The sequence below is a fragment of the Ursus americanus genome, chromosome 20, assembly GCF_024610735.1.
Source record: "Ursus americanus isolate L20-20 chromosome 20, mUrsAme1.1.p, whole genome shotgun sequence".
Classification (NCBI taxonomy): domain Eukaryota; kingdom Metazoa; phylum Chordata; class Mammalia; order Carnivora; family Ursidae; genus Ursus; species Ursus americanus.
This window is the reverse complement of record NC_142146.1, coordinates 53,259,344-53,282,180: the sequence shown is the minus strand read 5'-3', so window position 1 is coordinate 53,282,180 and position 22,837 is coordinate 53,259,344. Positions and strand designations below refer to the sequence as shown.

Sequence of the window (22,837 nt, the reverse complement as noted above, 5' to 3'; positions counted from 1 at the left end):
AAAAAAAAAAAAAAAGAGTTACGGATCTACTTCTTTCCAGAAATGGGTGTGATGTGTTTCAGAAAAGGAGAAAACACACACACCAAGGCCCAACCATAACTGCAAATATTTACAAAACAAATACCTTCTCCTCAGAGCCACTCTCCTTGATACCACTGCTTAATCTTCCTTTTGGAACAAATGCCATTCCTAACATTTCAAGTAACTATGATTCAACTGACTACGAAAACATTTTTTCTCTTAAAATCCAACGATTGGAATGATTTTCCTTTCAGTTGCCCGTATGTGTAGGGTATGTGTGGGGGTGGGGGTGGAGTAGTTTCAAAATTCTTTTGTTCTCTAAGGAATTATACCTGCAGGGCAATTATGTCCTCCAACCTCCCGAAACCCAAATGTGCCTCAGTGTGAGGAACAGGGAAGCATACAGAAAAAGGACGAGGCTGACTCAAAACTACACTGTGGCTGGGCTAAGGAGCCATGTCCACTCCTAAAATGGCCTTGGGAACTACCCTCTTATTACAAAAGGAAAACATGGAAAATGGGTAACTGCTCGCAAAAAGCAAATGGGCAACTGAGGAATAGTGGCTCATCACTGTGAGACAGAAAGCCTATTCCAGACAAGAGGAGAGTAAAAATGTGCTTAGAAATTCTCCATTGTCCAGCCACAGCCAGTGAGTTTTTGTCCTCGCCTGTGGCCCAATTCCCTACTGCCACCCCCTGTGCGCGGGCAGATAAGACTCACAATGGCTTCTGAGGGCACCACGTGAGCCCCGATCTCAGAACACAGACCACTGAGTACTTTCAGCCCCCAAACGCCGATGCTCAGCCCTTCCCGCTGTGCCACTGCTCGGCTGCCATTACCCCAGCCTGGTAAGGACAAAGAAGGGTGTTCGGTAAAAGAAAAAGCAAAATGTTCTGCTTGAGTAGATATTGTCCCTCTCCAAATCTGGTATGTCCCCAAGTCCTTTCCACGCTTTCTTCAGGATGGGGTGGTGCCTGTCTCTTACACACGGATGCCATTCCTAAGTCCCCGCCTCTGGCCTTGCTTTCACTCCTCTGGCCCCGTTCACCTTGCCAGAAGCCTCGTGGTGCCCCCATTCTCTGAAGCAGGGGCCACCTAGTCTTTCGCATGCTAACCTGCATGTATATTTGTAAATGAAAGATTGGGGGTATCTTGTGCATTTCTAAAATTTATTTGACACACTGTATTTTTGTGGGGGTAGCTGTGGGGCCACCAGGCCTCTCAGGAACACGCTTTGGGAAATAACATCCTAACCCTAAACCCAGCTGGTACTCAGGACACTGCAAACAGCTGCTTCCTTCTGACTCCTGTGCAGATGAGCAAACCCACGTAGCCGGAAACGGCCTGTCTGATGAAAAGGAAGGAGGAGTTCCTTACACTCCCTAAAGGAGGAAGACGTTTAAAGAAGTTTGGTCTAGAAAATCAGAGGACCCAACTGATGTGAACAGCACCGCAGTCTGTGGGAATAAAGGCAGATGTGAGCTTGGGAGCAGCAATCATCTGGCCGGGACGGGACTCAGTTGTGGGACTAGGAGAAAGAAAATGGTTTCTCCCCAATTTCCTGTCTTCCATCTTCGTCCTGGATTGATTTTCCCCTCCTCCCCAGTTCCACTTGGTTCTTACTTTTACTTGTTCACCAAGGGAACAGAAATAACCTTTTGTTATTGGATGTGCTTGTTTGTTTGTTTTTTAAGATTTTATTTGTTTATTTGAGAGAGAAAGTGCGCACGAGTGGGGAGAAGGGGCAGAGGGAGAGAGAGAAGCAGGCTCTCCGCTGAGCAGGGAGCAGGCAGGACTCTATCCCAGGTCCCTGAGATCATGACCTGAGCCGAAGGCAGATGCTTAAGCCACTGAGCCACCCAGGTGGCCCTGGATATGCTTGCTGTGTAATGCTAACCTCAGTACTGAATTCACTTCTAATCCTGGAAGATCCCCCTTCTGCCATCCTCCTTTCTGCACTGCTCAACTGCTGCCTAGTCAGGGCTTCTCACACTTCAGGGTGCATGGGAATCACCGCTGAGAAAAAACTTCCTAAGAACGGGGGGTGGGGGGCTGCATTATTGCAGAAGGTGATGAATACCTTGGTCCCCCATGGCTCGTAAAGAAACTCAGGATGCCAGGAGGTTGCTGGAACACTGGTATGCGAAGTGGAGAACTGCACAGGTGGGCACACATACAAAGCGGCCCTCTCTCTGTCACAAATTTCTCGAAACTGGTAGTTCTCAAACTTGATTAGGCATGAGAGTCACCTGGAGGGCTTGTAAAGACACAGAAGGTCTGCGGTGCAGCTGAGAAAATGCATTTTTTAACAAGTTCCCAGATGCTGCTGATGCTGCTGGTTCTGATACTTTCAGAACACTGGCTTTAAGCAACTGAAGAGATCAAGTAGCTAGACGGAACACAGAGTGGGTTCTTCTCTAACCGCGCACACAGCTGTTCCACGCGCATGTCCAGACTCCGGATCCAGGCGGATTTCAGCTGCAGCCGCCGGGCCTGGCCAGGATGCCTGTTTTGAAGCAATTAATGAGCCCCTGGCTTCAGTGCTATCTATTGCCTAGTGAGATCGGCATCATCACCATTAGCAGCATCCGCCAGGGAATGCAACTGGGATTTGGGAGTTCCCCATGGAAAAGCACTCTTCCTTTAGGAAAACAGAAGTCACTCTTATTTCTCTCCTCAGCTCATAAGGAAGACAGCTTTACTCTAACAGTTATAGGCAGCATTCCAGTGCGGAGGAGTCTGAGGCTTTTAAACACTGGGGACCAGAAGTACAGAACTTATTTGTTCATTAGGCAAATTGTATTAATTTTCTTAAAAACAAAAACACCAAAAAGAAAACCCACGTATACTGATACTAGTTATTTTCCTACTGAAATCACCATGGGTTTGCCACAAGATCCAAATATGAAAACATCATTCTATGAGAAGATAAATTGTACATTTTAGGATGTCAGGTGCCTAAATACTTACACTGGTGCAGGTTTTTTCAAGTTTTTGCATCTTATCCCCTGGGAAGACCTCAATTATTAGTGGAAACAGAGACTAAATAACCTGGTATCTTTCCATTGTATCACTGAATGGACACTTTCTGGATGTTTTCTTTCCCATTTATATTTCTGATGTTATCCATCGGAGACACACTAATCAGTCCAGAAAGATTTCCCGAAGTGCTGTTGAAGTCTCTTATCTTTGCACCCTTGCACTGATCCGCCTCAACAAGTCCTCCGGACTAGATGTCAGGCTGGGCTGTTGGGCAATGCCGAGGCCTGGGTTTGGCTTGCTAAGCACCACTACGCATGAGAGAGCTGGCCCTGGAGACCTAAAGTCCAGGATGGCCACCCAAGGGGAACGACTGTAGGGCCCAGGGTCTTCTGAAACCTATTTCAGAGAACTGCCGACATAGTGTGGGGGTGCCAGTCCAGACGATAGAGATCTTTGTCTACAATTAGTTCACCCCGAGGTTGGTTTTGCCTATTGACTGCATTCCTTCTCCTGCTACAGGGAGGAGATATAAATAGAAGCCGTGGACACAAGTGCTGTTGTGCAGAGTCCCTAGCAGTCCCTGAACACTCTTAATTGCTAAGGACCAGAGCGAAGACACCTAACACCTAGGGTTGAAGTTCAGTAGCCAATTAGTGGCTGAATGGGAACTCTGGTGAAGGTGAAGGAGCCCCAGGGGCAATCCACAGAGATGACTATGTAATGGAAGTGTTTCAGCATGAAATCCTGAGGGGATACAGTTGGAAACTGAAGTTTTCCTCACCTATGAGCAGCATATTCCAGACAGAAACTGCTGGGAGCATCTTGTTTTTGTTTTTTAAGATTTTATTCATTTATTTGCAGAGAGCTCACACACGCATGAGCGGGAGGAGGGGCAGAAGGAGAAACACACTCCCCACTGAGCAGGGGCCAATGTAGGGCTTGGGTTCGATCCCAGCACTCTGGAGGCATGACCTGAGCTGAAGGCAGACGCTTCACCGACTGAGCCGCCCAGGCGCCCCTGCTGGGAGCATCTTGAGCTCTTTCTGGTTCTCATATGATTGGCTACAGAGACTACTTTTTAACACAGGGCAGTGTTGTCTGGGAACTCTTTCTGGCAGGTGACATTTCAGAAGTCTCTAAAATCACCAATGCCATTCAGTATCACAGTGAGAACACAACAGTTCAAAACACCCATTGCATGGTTATGAAACAGCCCAACCTCCATCAACTTCCAGGAAGCTGATTGTCCTCAATTTCCCCTGTCGGGGTGGACTTAGGATCTAGGAGAATCGGACACAGGCATGACCAGAAAGGAGGCAGGAAGTTCAGGGGATCTGGGGTCAAGAGGACCCAAGTTAACATCTTGAATCTGATGCCTACAGGTGCAAATTATAGAAACACTTTAAGCCTCAGTTTCTTTTTCTGAAAAAAGGGATAGTAATGCCTATCTTATAGGTTGTTTTAAGGATTAAATGAAATACTATTCAGAAAGGACCTGGCACAATGCCTGGCCCAGAGAGAAACTTATCCAATGGTAGCTGCTGTTAACATTAAAGGGAGGGGTAGGGTAAGCTGGTGAAAAGAGTTCAGAAATGGATAAAAGAGAGCCAGAAACTTCCAGAACCGGCAAATCTTTGAAGACAGAAAGTAGATTAATGGTTGTGGGGTAAGGGGGAACTAGGAGTAACTGCTAACGGGCACAGGGCTTCTTTTTTGGGGGTGATGAAAATGTTCTGGAATTAGCAGTGGTTTACACAACCTTAGGAATATACTAAAAATCATCAAAATGTACACTATGGAATGGTCAATTTTATGGTATATGAATTATATCTCCAAAAAATACCCCCCCCACACACACACAGGTAACTCACACACTATATATCTGGAAAATCTAGTTACCTGAAACAACCCATTTCCGACCAGGCTGCCTAACAGAGGTGTGCCCACAGGGTGATAGGATGGAAAGAACCCCGAACTAGGAGCCAAGAGGCTTCACATTCATAGCATCTGAGACCAACCAGGCCAATTCCTCCCTTGAAAGAAAAGGAGACCGTGGCCCAGAAAGCTGAAAAGATTGTCCCCAGGTGGCCGAGGTGAGGCTAGGCTCCAGGGCTCCGTAACTCAACAGAGTTCTTCAAGCGTATTCAGCCCTTACAGGCAGGAAGACGTGAGGGTTAACGGAGGTCGACGGCTGCTTTTCCTCTGTAATTGTGTGGGGAGGGCAGAGCTCTTGTCTGGAACGGCAGCTGGCATTCTGTGTTCCTGTTTATTGCAGTTTATCTCAAGCAGTCATTTCCATTCACCTTTTAAAAAAAACATGAGGCGCAGCTGTGGCTTCACTTTAAATATTGTTCCTTCCAGCCTTTTAATTTTTTCACGGGCTCCTCCCTAATCTTTCACCATAATTGGATGCACAGCACTAGAGACAGCACCTCGGAGAAACAAAGCGAGCAAGCTGGCTTTTCCATCCTCTGGCCACACACGGCCCTGTACGCAGCCCCTTCTTCTGCAGGGAGTAGCCTGGGAGCAGACCCGCGCGTGTTTGCTCTGCTCTGGGACAAAGCAGCGGCCAGTTCTCTCTGTGAAATTCTCCTCGTTTCCTTGCTCGGTCTCCCTCAGCGTAAGCTGGATCTTACCTGGGTTCTGAGACGGCAAGCCTGCACGTTTCCCAGGTCCACACGGGACCCGAACATTCTTCTAGGCAGCGTCAATTCCCTGTCAGCTTATTTGCTGGTGCGTCTCTCCACGTGGACAGTAAGCTCCTCGAGGCAAAGCCCAGCCTCCCCTCTGCGATCCTGGCCTCACACGCAATGCCAGGGTCATGGAGGGGCTCTTTGGAGTGACGGCTGAGGAACGGGCACACGGATCCCATGCTGCATGCCACCGTGGTCCTGAGCACAGTCAGCTGTGCGGGTCTTTACCAGAAGGTGGGAGGTTGCTCAGAGCAAAGCAGGACAATAACGGACTGGACGTACACACCTGAGAATGTGCCATGGTGCAGGCTTTCTTCCCTATACACTAAGATCTGTTTCACTACGACTACTGAATAAACCGGAGGTCCCTAATGAAACATCTTTCTGTCCATCAGGACCCTCCCCCAAGGAATAGGAACAGACGTATACTCTTCCTTCCTTTGCCAAGGTGGAATCTAATTTAAGTCATCGGAAAGTGACCTTTCCCCCAAAGGCTGTTTGCCTGACTTTAAAACAACCTTGTAAAATAATCCCTAGACACATGTGGCATTTATTAGTGTGACGGGTATAGGAAATTGTATCTAGGCAGGGGTATACCAATTTTCCAACTGTTTTTGACAACTGACCTCAAAGTGACATGAGGTAAAAGAAGAAATTACTAAAACTATTATATTTGGGCGCCTGGGTGGCTCAGTCGGTTAAGCCTCTGCCTTCAGCTCAGGTCACAATCTCAGGGTCCTGAGATCAAGTCCCTCATCAGGCTCCCTGCTCAGTGGGGAGTCTGCTTCTCCCTCTACCTCTCCCCCCTGCTCGTGATCGATCGATCTCTCTTTCTCAGATAAATAAAATCTTTTAAAAAATCTATTATATTTATATACATTTTATTTTAAAATATCTATTTGTTTATAGCTTTTATACATAAAATATATATTTATAGTAGTATATATGTATAATTTATGAATAGAATAGATATATATTAGAGGTATGGGTTCAAAAACATTTTACTGATGGATCCAATGTCAAAAGCCTGCAGACCAGTTTTATAGCATCTAATTTAATTTTCTACTCAGTCAACCAAACAGCAAGAACATTAGAGCAAAAAACATAGAAAAGAAAGATTTGAATTAGGAAAAGTGATTTTTATAGTAGGTAACTGCTTTCTCATTCTTTATATTTTAAAGAAAACATATGTTGCCGTGATTCACCAGAAATTCATGATGAAATTATCAAGGTTTTTTTTTTTTTTTTAGCATAATGAAGCCTTCAGAGTGACCAACATGTACATTAGCTTGAAAGTCCCTGGCTTAAGAAGAGTAGTTAAAAAGCTGACATGACAAGAGAACGGCTCTCATGTCTGGGGGCCAGAAAAATACGGATTGATCTCTGCAGATCCTACGCATCTAGCCGGTTCCGTCTAGTGGTCTTTTGTGCTCCCCTATTAGATACTGTTTCTCCTGCAATCACAGGAGGCATTCTCCTGCCTCGGTCAGATAAGGCACTGCACAATGCAACTCTGTTTCGTTGCTGATGACGTTTTAAAGCCACTGGAGCCTCGCGTGTTTGTCATTTTAGTCAGTGCTGTATCAGGTTGCCCGCGTATCATCGCTTGCTCATTCCGGGCATGTGGGCTCTCTCAGTTTCCGAGGAGGGAAAAACTACAGTGGTCATTACTCTGTTGTTAGTTACTGCAGTAGCCACGGTGTGTCCTTCATTTTTCCTAAGTGCAAACTGACCTACACTTTTCTACCTGGGAAAAGGTTTGAGCGTGAGCAGTCCTTTGGCACTGCAAACAGAGGCGGTCTGAGAACTGTGCGCTTGTCTTCAGGGCTGGGTAAGTGACCCACCCCGACGGCTGAGTGTCCTACGCCTCTTTGCACGTCCGCTTCTGGCAGGAGGGGACAGCTGAGAGGTGTCAGAGTTTCAGTATTCAGCACACTTATCACCTTGGATACTCGTTCCCTTCTTGGGGAGCGCACGGGAAGAACAATGCACAGGGCAACATGGCAGGCCACTGAAACCTCTTTACACATGTAAGCTTTGGGTCCCGGAGAAAAGAGCATAAACTACTGTGAACTGCTCTAAGAAGTGAAGTACGTACTTAAACCATTCCCCACACTCAAACACAACTTAGTGTATAAAATGCCATATTTTACATTATTATACGTAAGAAACTATCATGATAGAACTTTCTATTTCTTGGGGGAAAAATATATACTTCTATATACTCTGGGGGAAAAAAGTTAATGACATATTTAATCAAATTAAAAATTGAGCAGTAAGTTTTACTCTCCAAGGAGGTGGTATCAACTAGGATTTACCTCTGAAGGAAAAGAGGTCTTACTTTTCAGGTCCATGATAGAAGGACCTTTATTCTCCACACTGTGATGTGCTGTGACCTACACTTGACTTGTGGAAAATAATAAGGGGGAAAGGATGTAGTGTGGTTTAGCCTTCTGTGGACAGACAAGCATATACTTGTAGTTTAATTTCATGACCTCACCCATATAACTAAAGCTATTTTTACTTGGGCCTGTTATTACCGACAATTACCAGATAAAACATTCCAAAAATATATTTACTGTCTTTCAAAACAAATTAGCAGATACTATACCAATTTTTCAAACCCCCCCTTCTCTTAGTAAAACTATATTTTTCATTGCTAAAAAAAGTTAAACTTAAAAGACAGGTTAAGCATTCTAGTAATTATTTACTGCACAGGTAAACTATCAACAAATGTCAAAAATTTTTAAAATTATTCTTTTACATAAAAAGACTGTCTAGCAACTAAATGCATGATAGAGTTTTTTCAGTTTCAGAATAACAACATGTGTATTCCAGTGACTGTTATACTATATTAATGAATACAAGCTGGGGAAAGCAGAAAGAAGAACCCTCCCAACTTAGCCTCCACTTCTGTGCATTTAGCTTTCCTGAATATATTATGGCAATGGCTACCGAGTGTGGAATTTGGCCACTCCTCAAGGGTGTTCTTTCTCCCAGTTAGAAAAATGGTCCGATTGTTTACAAACAAAAGAGCTCTCCCCCGCCTTACCTTTTTATAATTCCCCTCCATATCCAATGGGGATTCTTGACTGATGATGTCATCCATTCCATCACTGTCCAAATTCATCCTTTAACTCTTTACAATTTCACTTAATAACCTCCCATGAATTCTGATAGGCTGCTGTGCCAGTTGCCCAGTACCCTGGTTACTGCTCATGCTGACATGGAGAGCCAGCTGCGAGTCTGTGCCTGGTTGTGTATGTCCTTGCCCCTGCTCTGTCCCAGAGACACCGCCCTGCCCGGCCTCCCTGCTCTGTCCTGAGCTCTGGCACGGGGGCAGCTGCTGTTTCTGAGGCTCGCTCTGCCCTGACACTCAGCTTGTTGAATGTCCAGCCTTCCCACCAGCTACTGTCCCCTTCCCCCGAGGGATCCCGCCTGGATTCCTCTTCCTAGCACCTTTCCTCCTCCCAATCAAGGGAAAGCTGATTTCACTCCCCCACTCCCCAGTTCAGGGCTGAGTGTGGATTGGAGCCCTGTGAGGAAACCAGCAACCTTATTCTGAACCAGGGTAGTGTGAGGGATAAAAATAGATGCAGAACCCCAGCCTCCCAGACTTCAGTAGTGACTTTAAAAGCCGGGTATCCCATGACAAAATGAAAACAGTATAATTTAAAGGCTAACCTGTAAGACAGATGTTTGCCCCCGCCCCCCGCCTTTTTCCTATAACCAGTCATTTCTTAAAATCAGATGTGAAAATCTCATCTTCTAGTAGTAGCCTGAGCACAAGGATAAAATTCATTTCCGACTCAGAGAAGGACCCCTCTGCCTCAGGATCAGTGCTTTGTTCTATCCATATAGGCAAGAGAAAAAGATCCATCAACTTTTCTTTAAAATCCAGTCAGTAGGGAAAAAAAACTCCAGCCAGTGGCGGGCTTTTTCACAAAAGAGAACGTTCCTTTCTGCTGCTCTCTTCACCCTTTTCCCATGGCTTTTGGTTTTTTACTGGCTTTACATACAGAGGAGAAGGCCCACAGCTGGAGGGTGTTTTGCCACAAGCAGCAGACAGACAGGAGCACACACAAGCACACACTCATCGTTACCAAATCACTACTACCATCAACTAAAAATACACGGCTATTTATTTTAAAAAATGTTACTGTTTGCAGGAGAAAGGGGCCAAAGAAGAATCCAAAGGCCAAGCCCCCATTTAACAAACCATCTTATACTCGAACATACTTGGACAGAAAGCAGCAAATGTCCTACTCGATACATTTTCCAGTATGAATTCCTGACCAACCTCAATGCTGTGAAGACCAGAGTTCTAAAGTAAAAACACCATTCAAGATAGCCTTGACACGCTCCCATTCAGTTGTCTCTTTCCACAAGTTAAAAAACAAAAAAAACCAAAACAACATTTCAATTTGTGGAAGGCTTGTGGCATAAATGTGTCTTAACGTACTTTACTGTGGCCCTACATCTCTACGGCAGATAACGTCCTGTGCAGCCCCTGCCTCAAATCCAAATCCTGCCTTTAGCCCGCCCTCATCTCCCCAGCTCAGCTCTGACAGAACGACTCACACATTTGCCAGAGGGTATGATGACAAGTTGTATCTCAAAGGCCACACTCGCATTTGGGCAGGGCTTCTTCCCAGTAGAGCTCTCCCTTATCTTGCTCTCCTCCAGACCCCAGGACCCTCACTCTACACAAGGGTCCTACTATGTGCATGCAGAACCCCTTCCAGGCCTGGGAGGCAATGCTGGCCACCAAGTGTTGCCCCAGCATGGGCGTTCCCAACATTGACGAATTCTCCGAAGCTAAGGCTTTGGGTAAAAGTGTTTGACTTTCAAGGACCCGGGGTCTATTAAATCCCTGCCAAAGGACGTTAGTTAAGGGGAAGGAAGCACGCATCACATTATCAGACATATGTTAACATAGTAACAATAGCCACCCTTTGTGGAGGGCTCGCTTCCGTGCCAGGCACTTCACAGGTGCCTCTTATATATGTCTCTAGTCCTCACTGTAACCCTCTGGAGTAGATATTATTATCCACTGCACTTTAGAGCTGAGCGAGAGAGCATGGTGAGGTTAAGGAACTTGCCCAAGGCGTGGCAGCTTGCCAATGGTAAGGCCAGAAATGAAACCTGGGGCCTCCACTTCTGGGGCTCACAGTCTACACGGGGGTGCTAGACCACCCTCCACTGCTGGCCTCAGTAAGAAACCACCGCACACAATACAATAATCAAGCATAGTTTTTAAAAATTAGAGCTCAGTGCAGAGAGAATTCTGGAAGCACAGAGAATATCACGTACGGAAATGTTTTCTACATCGCACATCTGGAACACCCAGCATCGATCACGGCTATCCCCTGACGATTAGGCTTCAAGAAATGAAATAAAAGCTCCTTCACTGCTGGTCATGACCTAACATGCTGTAGAGTGAATTTTCCTTTCTCATTTGCCATAGTGTTTTTAGCGCCACTGTGGCTTCTTTCCAACAGCTGTTACGGTGGCAAGCTTTTTTTCTAAGGGGGCAGGGATTTTGGCTTATCTGTCTTGCTTTCCCCACACCATCTAGACAACGTCTTACACACATTAAGCAGACAGTGAAAGCTGCTGAATAAATACACAAAGAGAGGAGAAATGTATGTGTTACTTAAAATGTTTCCTCTAAATGCTCCACAGTAGGAAACATTAATAGTTCACATTAGTGCTTTTCAACTGAAATCTTCTGTGGGAATCACATATGTTCAAAAGGTGAAAATGGGTCTGGTTGGGTTGAAGGGGCGGGGCTACCACAGGTTCAAGAATTTCAATCTCTTGACTGGGTTAGCAGCCTAGCCCACTGAGCTATTTATAGTCAAGAGTTAGCACAAAGGAAATCATAAACATCTAGAGATTTACAAGACTGAGTAAAATACACAAAACTATAAGCCTAATTGCTAACATCTTTTAACTTTAATTTTAACCGGGTGGGTTTATATATATAGTTAAAATGACTTAACTCTCACTGTTAACTATATGTATTCAGGTTAATATATATACATTAATAATATATTGACCACATACATACATATATGTATATACACATACACTATTAATATATCATCTCTTGGAGAAGGGCACCTCAAAATCCAAGATGGAAATTTCCCAGGCCAAACAATAGCAACAAAGATCAGTACTAAGAAAGTACTAAAGACCATTCCCTTCCTCTAACCCCTATGCCTTTTATTGTCATAAGTGGTTCTCTAATAAGAACTACAAAGAGACAAGTGATAGAACATATCCCCCGAACTTGTGGGACTTCATCAAGATAAAAAGCTTCTGCACAGCCAAGAAACAGTCAAAAAAACAAGAGGCAGCCCACGGAATGGGAGAAGATATTTGCAAATGACACTACAGATAAAAGATTAATATCCAAGATCTACAAAGAACTTCTCAAACTCAATACACGAGAAACAAATAATCAAATCAAAAAATGGGCAGAAGATATGAACAGACACTTTTCCAATGAAGACATACAAATGGCTAACAGACACATGAAAAAATGTTTAAAATCATTAGCCATCAGGGAAATTCAAATCAAAACCACTTTGAGATACCACCTTACGCCAGTTAGAATGGCAAAAATTGACAAGGCAGGAAACAACAAATGTTGGAGAGGATGTGGTGAAAGGGGATCCCTCCTACACTGTTGGTGGGAATGCAAGTTGGTACAGCCACTGTGGGAAACAGTGTGGAGGTCCCTTAAAAAGTTAAAAATTGAGCTACCCTATGATCCAGCAATTGCACTACTGGGTATTTACCCCAAAGATACAGACGTAGTGAAGAGAAGGGCCATATGCACCCCAATGTTCATAGCAGCAATGTCCACAATAGCTAAATTGTGAAAGGAACCGAGATGCTCTTCAACAGATGACTGGATTAAGAAGACGTGGTCCATATATACAATGGAATATTACTCAGTCATCAGAAAGAACGATTTCTCAACATTTGCAGCAATATGGATGGGACTGGAGGAGATAATGCTAAGCGAAATAAGTCAAGAAGAGAAAGACAATTATCATATGGTTTCACTCATTTATGGAACATAAGAAGTAGGAAGATAGGTAGGAGAAGGAAGGGAAGAAGAAAGGAGGGGGTAAACAAAAGGGGGAATGAACCATGGGAGACTATGGACTCTGGAAAACAAACTGAGGGCTTCAGAGGGGAGGGGGGTGGAGAAATGGGATAGACTGGTGATGGGTAGTAAGGAGGGCACGTATTGCATGGTGCCCTGGGTGTTACATGCAAGTAATGAATCATGGAACTTTACATCAAAAACTAGAGATGTACTGTATGGTGACTAACATAATAAAAAATTATTATAAAAAATGAATAATTTCTAATTAAAAAAAAAAAAAAGAACATATCCCCCGAAACACTGCTGCAAGAGCTTGTAGGGCGGCCCCCAGTGGAGAATTTCCTTTGTCCCTCCACCTAAAGGAGTGCTCAGCGCATAGACACGTTGATAGCTTAGACCGTTTCCAGAAGGAGCTTTACCACTGCTATCTGAATGGCTTGTGTCATCTTGAGATATCTAACATTCTCCTACCACAGGGACTGATCTTTGATGTTGTCGAGAGTTTTGCTACTCAAAGTGTGTCCTTCCGACACAGCATTTGTATTACTGGGAGCTTACTGGAAATGCAAGCTCTCAGGTCCCACCCCAGACTTACTGAATCAGAAACTTCATTTTTAAAAGAGTCTAAGAATTCTGAATGCTCCTTACATTTCAGAAGCACAGCTTTAGACCTTGGAAAAAAGTTCATTATAAGCTATTATCCTCTTATTTCGGACCATACTGCCAGGCATGGCGGCAAGACCCTGACTTTAGAGGCTTGGGATCAACACTGTAATTGATTTTACTTCCAAGAGGTCCAAATGAGTAGAGGAAAGGAAAAAACAAACAAAAGACCACCCTGAAGACTTGAGCTGAGTATAGTGTTTGGTGGTTTTGCAGTAGCTATGCAGACAAAGGGATAACAGCCCCTCATGTCCTTCCTATAGATAATTTGCCCTGGTTCTTTCCTCTACTGCTGACCCGTCTAAAATGAGCTGTGCTGACATAGCATGGGCCCAGATGCTACCACTTTCCTTTGGAAAATGTACACACAGACCCTCACAGTCCCTGAGCTTGAGAGGGCCTCTTCTTACCCCCTGCCCTGAAATGTAAGGACTAGGACGGAGAGCTTCAGTTTCCTGTCACGGCCATAATCTGAACTGTGAGACGCACTGGTCACGTGAGCTAATGCTTTTAAATGATCATTATCGGCCAGGGGTGGGAATGATCGACTCTGAAAACACTGACCGCGTTACTGGGAAATCACTTACGCACTGTCAAAAGATTTTCCTATTCATAAATGGAAACTCTAGTTCATCCTGATTAACCCTTCAGCATCCCACTGCTTTCCCTTCAGGCTTAACATCCAAATTCCATGTGCTTTACAAACTGATGTCTGATTTATAATCTCTTTTCACATAAACCATTTTTTTCTTCTGTGCAAAGTTTACCTAAATTTGCTTTGCTTTTCCATTAAGGTAGCTAGATAACCTATGAAAACACGCAGGCAATTTCCTTCCTTCCTTCCTTCCTTCCTTCCTTCCTTCCTTCCTTCCTTCCTTCCTTCCTTATGTATGTATGTATTTTAGGGAGAGAACGCATGTGTGCAAGTGGGGGAGGGGGAGGGGGAGAGGGAGAATCTCAAGCAGACTCCCCTCTGAGTGAGGAGCCCAACATGGGGCTCAGTCTCACAAGCCTGAGATCATGACCTGAGCCAAAATCAAGAGTCAGACACTTCACTGACTGAGCCACTCAGGCACCCCCAAAGGCGATTTTTTTCTCCTGCAGGCAATTTTTAAATAGACTTTTGGGTGCAGGCTACAGAAAATTTCAATAATGGCACTGGGAGTGTGGGGTGGAGGAGGTGAAAGCTCTGGCAGCAGACGGAGTACCAGACATTTACCCATATCAAAGACGGAGGACATAAATCTTTCTGCCCAACTGAACACCTGAGGATAAGAAACACAACTGAGTCACTCTGACAGCCGCAGCACAGCTTCCCAGGGGGAGCAGTACTAGTGCCCTCAGTACGTGTCTCTGTGTTCTTCGCATTCTTGCCCCACTAATGGCTCTCTTACGCTGATTATCACAACCTCTCTGATGTTGCCTTCTGAATGCAAGTACTTTTGTCAAAGTACTCACTATTTCAGGAAGTTTGGTAGTTCCTGATGCTTCTATATACTGCATGGGGAAGAGTAACCATATCAAGATCTCAAATTTTCCCTTGGTATAGAAGATATTAAATAAAAAATAGGTCTATGGCCATACCACCCTGAATGTACCTGATCTCGTCTGATCTCGGAAGCTAAGCAGGGTCGGGCCTGGTGAGTACTTGGATGGGAGACCTCCTGGGAATAGCGGGTGCTGTAGGCTTGGGGTGTGTGGGTGGCTCAGTCAGTTAAGAGTCTGCCTTCAGCTCAGGTCATGATCCCAGGGTCCTGGGATGGAGTCCCACGTCAGGCTCCCTGCTTCTCCCTCTGCCTCTGTGTGCTCTCACTCTCTCTCTCAAATAAATAAATAAATAAATAAACAAATCTTTAAAAAAATAAATAATAGGCTATGGCTCAACTGGGATATGGCTCTCTTAATGTTGAGCTTCTGCATGTGAAACTGTGATTAGTTACCCAAGATTGTGTGTGTGTGTGCCTGTGTGTGAATGGGGGGGTCTCTACTCTCTAGAAATCATCCATGCACTGATATTTACCATAGAGATGTTCCTATTTCCTTCCTATCCCTCGTCGCACCCCCTTTCCAAGAGTAAATACTAGATCTTCATCTTGGAAATGTGTTGCATATTTATTTCTTAAAATTACTTGCAGTCTGAATCATGGTGTTTGAAGCCCCAAGTGCTACTTTAAATAGGAATGATGTGTTGTACTAAATTTCTATTTCAGACCAGGCCCATAATGAAACCCTGTTGAAACGATTTTTTTTCATCTGCGTGCTTATCACTGTGTTCCTTTTGTGGTAAAACATATAAATTAGATTTTCAGATATCTTGGCTAAAAACAAGTACAGATGAATTTACATCCAGAATTATTTTCTTAATTAAATTAAGGTGATGCATGTGTTAGCTCCTCTTCAGAAAAACACAATTATACATCAACCAGGCACAGTAATGAAGATGAAGTATTCTTCAACACTATTAACCATGGGAAAACTTTTTTCCAATTAAAAAAATCTATAGACTAAGACAGAACATTATTTCATTGAACTTATGTTTAAAATCCTGTATGGTGCTCAGTGGGTTAAGGGTCTGCCTTTGGCTCAGATCATGATCCCAGGGTCCCGGGATCAAGCCCCCATCAGGAGTCTACTTCTCCCTCTCCTTCTGCCTGCCACTCCCGCTGCTTGTGCTCTCTCTCTATCAAATAAATAAATAAAATCTTAAAAAAAAAAAACAAACCTGTATCAGTGCACTAAAATGCTTTCAAATTCCCTTTTCTAGTTGGGTCAATATATTTTTCTTCCCAGCTATGGAAGAAACCAGGCTTAAACTGGGCAGAATCTTAAATGAACTCAAATTTGATATCTTGTTTTCTCGTTCACAGGAAGAAGGGACTGGGAAATGAGCTCTCACTTGGCCTGATGTCAATAGGGATAGAATATATTTCCTTTCCTTTTTAACTATTAAATAACCCACTAGAATCTTGGCATGTTTACTACTTTCTCCAGCAAGAATTTAAAAAATATCTTGATGTACTACTTAAATTGATATACTCCCTAATTTTATTGTTTGAGATCAATACAGGGCATCTTTTATCTTATGTGCTGGGTATGACACTTCAATTGGACTGAAATGTTTTGCCCAAGAAAAATTTCATGTTTCAAGAGGCAGTAAAACGACTGCTCTATATGGTAAAAAGATTCATCGAAACTTTGCAAAATTCGATATATTAAGAAAGACAGCTTGGGGATGAGCACTTGCCTCAACCAACCACAGGTATTTTGAAAAAGTGCTTGGGGACAAACCATGCGGTTCGCCTTGGGAAAATTCTCTGGGTACAGGAGAAATAGGCACAGAGGTACGTTCTTAATGCACTGTCTCTGGGAAGGCTGGGATGTCTGTCTCTCTCTCTTTCTTAAAATTTTTTATTCTTTGCACTACATCTCCCTTTTTGGCACATGGGATGTTTGAAATGCTGGGAACTGTCCGAGAGGTCCACAAGCCAGATACAAGGAGTACTGTGGTCAGCTTTACCAATCCCCTGTTACCGTGCACAGATCTGAGCTTCCCTCTAGTGTCACGATGGGTGACCCTGATCCTGGGGACTCAGCACAGAACCAGAAGTGGAAAATGCAATTCAATCCAACAGACATTTATTGAACACACATGTACAGTAGGGAAGTAAAACAAGGTCCTTCGTTTCAAGAAGTCTGTTGTCTGGTGGGGGAGACAGGCTTATATGTCACCAGCTATAAATGGGTTCTGTTAGAAACAAAAACAAAGTGCACCGAGAAGGAGGAATTTTGAGTGCGGGAAGAGAGGGGAAGTTTCCCAAAGGAAGTGGCATGTGAACCTCGAAAGCTGCCTCGACCTGCAATAGGGTAGAAGCAGAGGGTGTGTGGGTGGGAGCCACTCTAGGCCGAGGTACCACAGCAAAGCAAGGAACTGATGGCAATATGGGGGCAGGAGAGCAGGGATTAGAGGGAGGACTGTTTCTGCCCGGGGTTCAGATCAGAGTTAGCCCTTGAGCCACGCAAAGGGGTCTGGAATGTATCCTAAGGAAAATGGGGAACATTAAAGATTTCTACTGTGCTTCCTCAAGACCAGGTGTGTGTTTGAAGAAGCGTCTCCTTATGAATTCCCAAGGGAGGAAAGAGATGAGAGTCATTCACATACCATTTTCCTTTTTTTCTTTCAAGTCTCCATTCCCACAGTGGCTAAGAATGTGAGGGTGTGATCTCTATCTGAGGTCATAGGGGAATTTAAGCGATGGAAAGAAAGGGATGAAAGCATGTCATTGTTTTTATACACACACTAATCCCAAAAACCAGTTGCAGGGAAAGAGGAGAAAATATTGAGGAGCTTTTAAGCAAAATGGACCCTTTGACCTAAACTTGTGCTTTCAAGTTAACAATATTTCAAAGCTTGCTCTCAGAGACCATTTAGAAGAATTTGGCCTCTTGAAGGCTGCCAGGCCTGAAGCTGCTGTGGGCAAGGTTCTTTCCTGAAGAGATTGGCTTCCTCCCAAGACTGGAAAATGGAGGTCGACAGCTCTATCTTTTACCACGGCTACAACTGAGAATGACAACACATGCCTCAGTAACGTCTCAGCTAATGTAACTCCTGTGAGGGAGAAGTACACGAGGGTGATGACAACGTGAGAACCTTTCAAAACGAAACCGCCGTAAAAAGTCCTGCCTGAGAATTTCTCTCTGAGCACCCCTCCTTGGGCTCACTTGTTCGAAGCCCAGTGCATCCAAACAATTCACACCGAGCTTTGCAAGCTCTTGGTAGCAAAGAAACTCTCTTTTTAAAATAATCATCTACTTGGAAAAGCAGTGAATCAATTATGCATCCATACCTTAGCAACAGATAACCGGGAAACGAAGTGATACGTGGTTTTCCCGGGCGCTCTACCATCTTCACTGGGCCCCTCCTATGCATCAGAAGAAGGAGGCTCTTAATTCACGGTAACTGACTTATTCATGCAGAAAGGCGGCCTCGGGCAGGAACCACGCCAGGATGTTAACTAGGGAAAATCCCATTTCAGAGATGAGAAAACTAACAAGAAACAAAGGGATATTCTGACCCACAGACAATGAAAACTGTGCAGGTTAATGGTGTATGTGTATGGGGGGGGCGGGGAGGGAGGACAGAGGAAGACGGAAAGTCATCCCAGGGGCTATGGAAATATAAGAAACCACGATGCTACGGGATGTTTACAATGCCTTTTTTCTTAGTCAATTGTATACATAGTAGGCCTATCCATCCATATTACCTGAGGGTTTGTTCTAAGCACTGGGAAAGCAGATGGATATAAATATAAACACCCCTGCCCTCATGGAGTTTACATAAAGCAAGGGAGACAGAAAATAGACAAATATGTAAAATATGTGTCTGATAGATGGTGATGAAGGCCAGGTATAAAAGTAAATTAGGGGAGTGTAATAGACACACTGGGGTAGAACTGGGGAGTTGGAAATTGACAGTTAAGTCCAGAGAAGGCTTTCCCAAGAGGTGACGTTTCAGTAAAAACCTGAAGGAAGTGAGAGTTACTGACAGGAAAAATACAGGATGCCAAGTTAAATTTGAATTTCAGATAAACGGAGAATGATTTTTTAGTATAAACATGTTCCAAACACTGCAGATTATTTGCTAAATTTGGCTACCTTACATGGGAGTACCTGAGGGAAGCACACACCAGCAGAAGGGACAGCAAGTTCAAGGCCAGGCTGGCATAGTGGGAGGCGAGTGAAAGGAAACGGGAATGTGGAAAGTCCCAGAGGAATCAGGGGTGAGTTGATGCAAGGCCTTCAGGGCCAGGGACCTGAGAGGATATGGGCTTTTACTCTGAGGAGGAGAATTTTGAGATGAGTGACATGCTTTGACTTAGGTTTTAACAGATCATTCTGGATACTGTGTTGAAAATGAGACTACAGTGGGGGGGCGGGAGGAGGGTAAGAGCAGGACCAGTTAGGAGGCCATTATGCTCTGATGATGATGATGATAATGATAGTAATAATAATATACACCCAGACATATGCACCAAAACGTGCATATAATTTTGGGGGAATGGTCCCTAGAACTCCATTCACGGACTCTCCATTAAGAAACCTTGGTATACATTTATGGGAGGAAAGGAATCAGTCCTACAAATACATTCTACTTACTCACTAAAAATGCTACCCTAAGGAATTTGCTTTAATCACTATATTTTCATCCTTAAAAACAAATAAATAAACTTTCATCCAAAAAAGGGCAAGTTTCTGAAAACCATCCTACTGTTGATATCACCAGTGACTATGACAACATCAAGCCAAGGACTTAGAGAAACTGCCCATTCTGAATCCAGTCACGTGCAGCACCACGTGGGTTCTAAACCTAAGGTTTCTAAGTAGATTAAGACTTGGCTTCACGGTTAATGCTTTTGTTTTTCCTGATTTATGAATAAAGGGAGGGTGTTTCAAACATACACACGAAGGTGGTTCTACTCCAAAACCCCAGGGAGATACAGGATCTACTGACTATGATTATCTGCCTAATACACTTAATTTTATTGTGAAAGTAAGCAATAAATATTTCAAAACTATTAAACACACAATGACAGTGTTATATGTTTGTAGTTCATGAAAAATAAAATCAATTTGTCTCCTTTCAGAAGCAGTCAGCTAACAAAATCCCTTCTCCTCAGATGAAATTGCTGATATCTGACCAATTTTTGACCTATAAAACCAGTGACTTCATGACCAACTTATTGAAAAGGTATAGGGAATAATCTTATAGTAGTTTGCCTTTCAGAAGTTAATTACATAGCTGCTCTGAAAAGAAAGTAGAAAAATTATTTTAATTTTACAGTAATTTAGTCACCTTGAGCCACGCCATAAATAGGTTAGGCTCTGCACAGATGTTTGACATTCCCCATTCTCAAACTCTGTATCGTGTATAAGGGAAGTTTTGGTTTTTCCTCAGCATCTTCCCTTTCTCATGGGAAGAATTCCTGTGAAGCGCAAATCTCAATATTTAGGATCTCTGGACCTAGATGTACTATGAAATGAAGATACAATAAAACAAGCCTGTAATTACAGAATTCCCACCCTGAAGCAGAGAGAAGTGGATAAATATATTTCATAGGCGCACTTCACTTAGCTGACAAACCACTGTCTTGAGCCTTGTGCAACGTACAATTCTGCCTGCATACGTTTACCTCTGGGAAATCTGACCTAATGAGAAACACCTGCTTGTCTCAGGTAACCCACCTCACACAAGGAAGAGGCATTGTTAAGTTAAAGAATTGGTCTCTTAGAGCTTCTGAACTCGGTCAGTCGAGTAATCCCCCAATAGTAACCATCCTGGACTTGGATTAGCCATGCCTGCTGCTGCAAAGAGCAATTACCCTGAGAACATTCTCGTTGTCTGCTTACAACGAGGACGCTTTCAATCTTGCCTCCACAGTCCAAGTTGCAGGAAGGAGTTATTAACACTCTAGAACTGGCCTTTTGAAATCGTTTAAGTGTTTAATTCAAAACTCCACATAGCAAATTAGCACAAAGATGAACATGTAATACTAAAAAATTTTCCATGGGGAGTTTTTTATGCATGTCAGCACCTTAATTCTTATTTACCAACCACCGAAAACAACATGCTAGTAAAAATAAGTTTGGAAAGACATACAAGTGCAACTTTAAACATCAAGTGCATGCTGGCCGATTTTTGAAAATTTCTCAGCTCATCAATTACACTTCTTATTTACATAACTCCCTTAAAGGCAATCCTAAAAACTGGATGTAGAACAACTCACATCCTATGCAATGAGCAAAAATCGTATTTTGCAATGTTACCCGAGTGGATTCTGACCAGGTTTTTCCCTCTGTGAAGCCCCTTAAATTCAATTACAGTTTACAGCAGTTCCTCTTATTTGCACAGACACAGAGAATGTGCAAAGCACACATCACCTCAGTGGATTTCACAATATGCTTTAAGGGCCAAGAAAGCAGTGTTTTCTGCCCCATTACTCCCCCAGAAAACCTAATTACAATTCAGATACTGTATGCGAGGAAGGCCAGGAGTGGAGGATGGCAAAATCCCTTGAAAATCCGGAAAGAGGCAACCTGCTGCTTTGGAAGAGGAAGGCCTCCTTTCCCAAAGGATTCCGGCCTCACAATCAGGCTCTAAATCTTACCTGATACGAACAGTTCTCCTGATGTACCATCTCAGTGCATCCTAGGGCCCAGACCCCAAAGCAGGACGGCTCCGCGAGGCTGCAGAGGCAAAGCGCAGAGCATCCACTGGCGGCGAGAACGCCCTGGGAAGGCAGGGGCTCCCCGCAGATTAAAATGGATGCTGTTTCGCTGATCAACCTGCGCAGTGGCCCTGCCCGCGCCGGGAAGCGCGCAGCGAGCCGAGCCGCTCTCCTCGGAAACCAGCAGTGAGGCTCACAAACATGGAGCTAGGACGGGGCTGGGGGAGGGGGCGCGCTCATCGCTGGCACAATCAGCCAATTATATTATAGGCACAAAGAAAAGGATCAGTCTGGGGCTGGTGTGACCTTCTGGTGCTTTACGAAGGCAGTTAACCGATGTGGAAACATTCTAGTCCTCATTAAAGGGAAAAAGGCCAGCGAGGGAGAGGGAGAGAGACAGACACAGATCAATGTTGCAGTTGAACGTGTCTAACCTCCGGCATCATCCTTCCAGCCCACAGATGCTGCTTGCATGGTGCTTATAAAAAAGAGGCCTCAAGGATCATTTCAGAACTTTTAACATGCGAAAGGGAAAACAATCCGTTCTGAATGTGGACACTGAAGGGATGTTTCCCGTGTTGAGTTTTTAAAGTGTTTGTCAACTTTATAACTAAAAGGAGGGTCTTCGTTCCTTAAAAGGGTGTTATTTTGTAATGCTTTTGATTCCCCCCTTCTTCTGGCTTTTAGCTGTCTTTTAAGTCACACAGAAATCGAATGAAATAATTATTCCTAAAATTTTTCTAGGGAGGGAGCTTATTAAGGTATTGAAGTCAGTATAATTTGTTCATGTCATGAAAATGAAACTAAATTGCAAGGTTTTCTGAAAGTAAGGTTATCTATACATATAATCCAATGCCAGGACTTGAATATGTAGACACCCCACCCAATAAAGGACATACTATCCTAGAGACAGACCATTTTGCCTAAGAGCCCATAATGGAAAGAATTCTGGATTTGCAGATAGTACTTAAAGGAAATACATGTTTCTGGGGGGGAAAAGGGGGACGATTTCTGAAATGTTTCACAGGGTCATTCTGGGGTTTTAGGATACATAGAAAGAAACAACCAGCTCTGTAAATTCTTGAAGCTAATTTAATGACAGAAAATTCAGAAAATAAACACAATAAAATAA

General features: G+C 43.8%; 1 protein-coding gene and 1 non-coding gene across 8 annotated transcripts in view; one reads left to right on the top strand and one right to left on the bottom strand.

The window, feature by feature from the left end:
• The window catches only part of SCHIP1 (schwannomin interacting protein 1), a 144,063-nt gene that overhangs the window by 31,743 nt on the left and 89,483 nt on the right, over positions 1-22,837 (bottom strand). Inside the window, exon 1 of one of the 7 annotated variants that reach the window (XM_045811722.2) lies at positions 21,646-21,955. The exons of 5 other annotated variants lie outside the window; for them this stretch is intronic. In XM_045811722.2, coding sequence (XP_045667678.1) covers positions 21,646-21,675 — 30 coding nt within the window. In that variant the 5' untranslated portion in view covers positions 21,676-21,955. Of the gene's footprint in view, positions 1-8,749; positions 9,223-21,645; positions 21,956-22,837 lie in introns of those variants that run through there. One more of the 7 variants, XM_045811714.2, reaches the window with a different exon arrangement.
• LOC123802787 (5S ribosomal RNA) lies at positions 15,054-15,172 on the top strand. The gene has a single exon (XR_006782656.1). It is a non-coding gene; the product is annotated as a 5S ribosomal RNA (ribosomal RNA).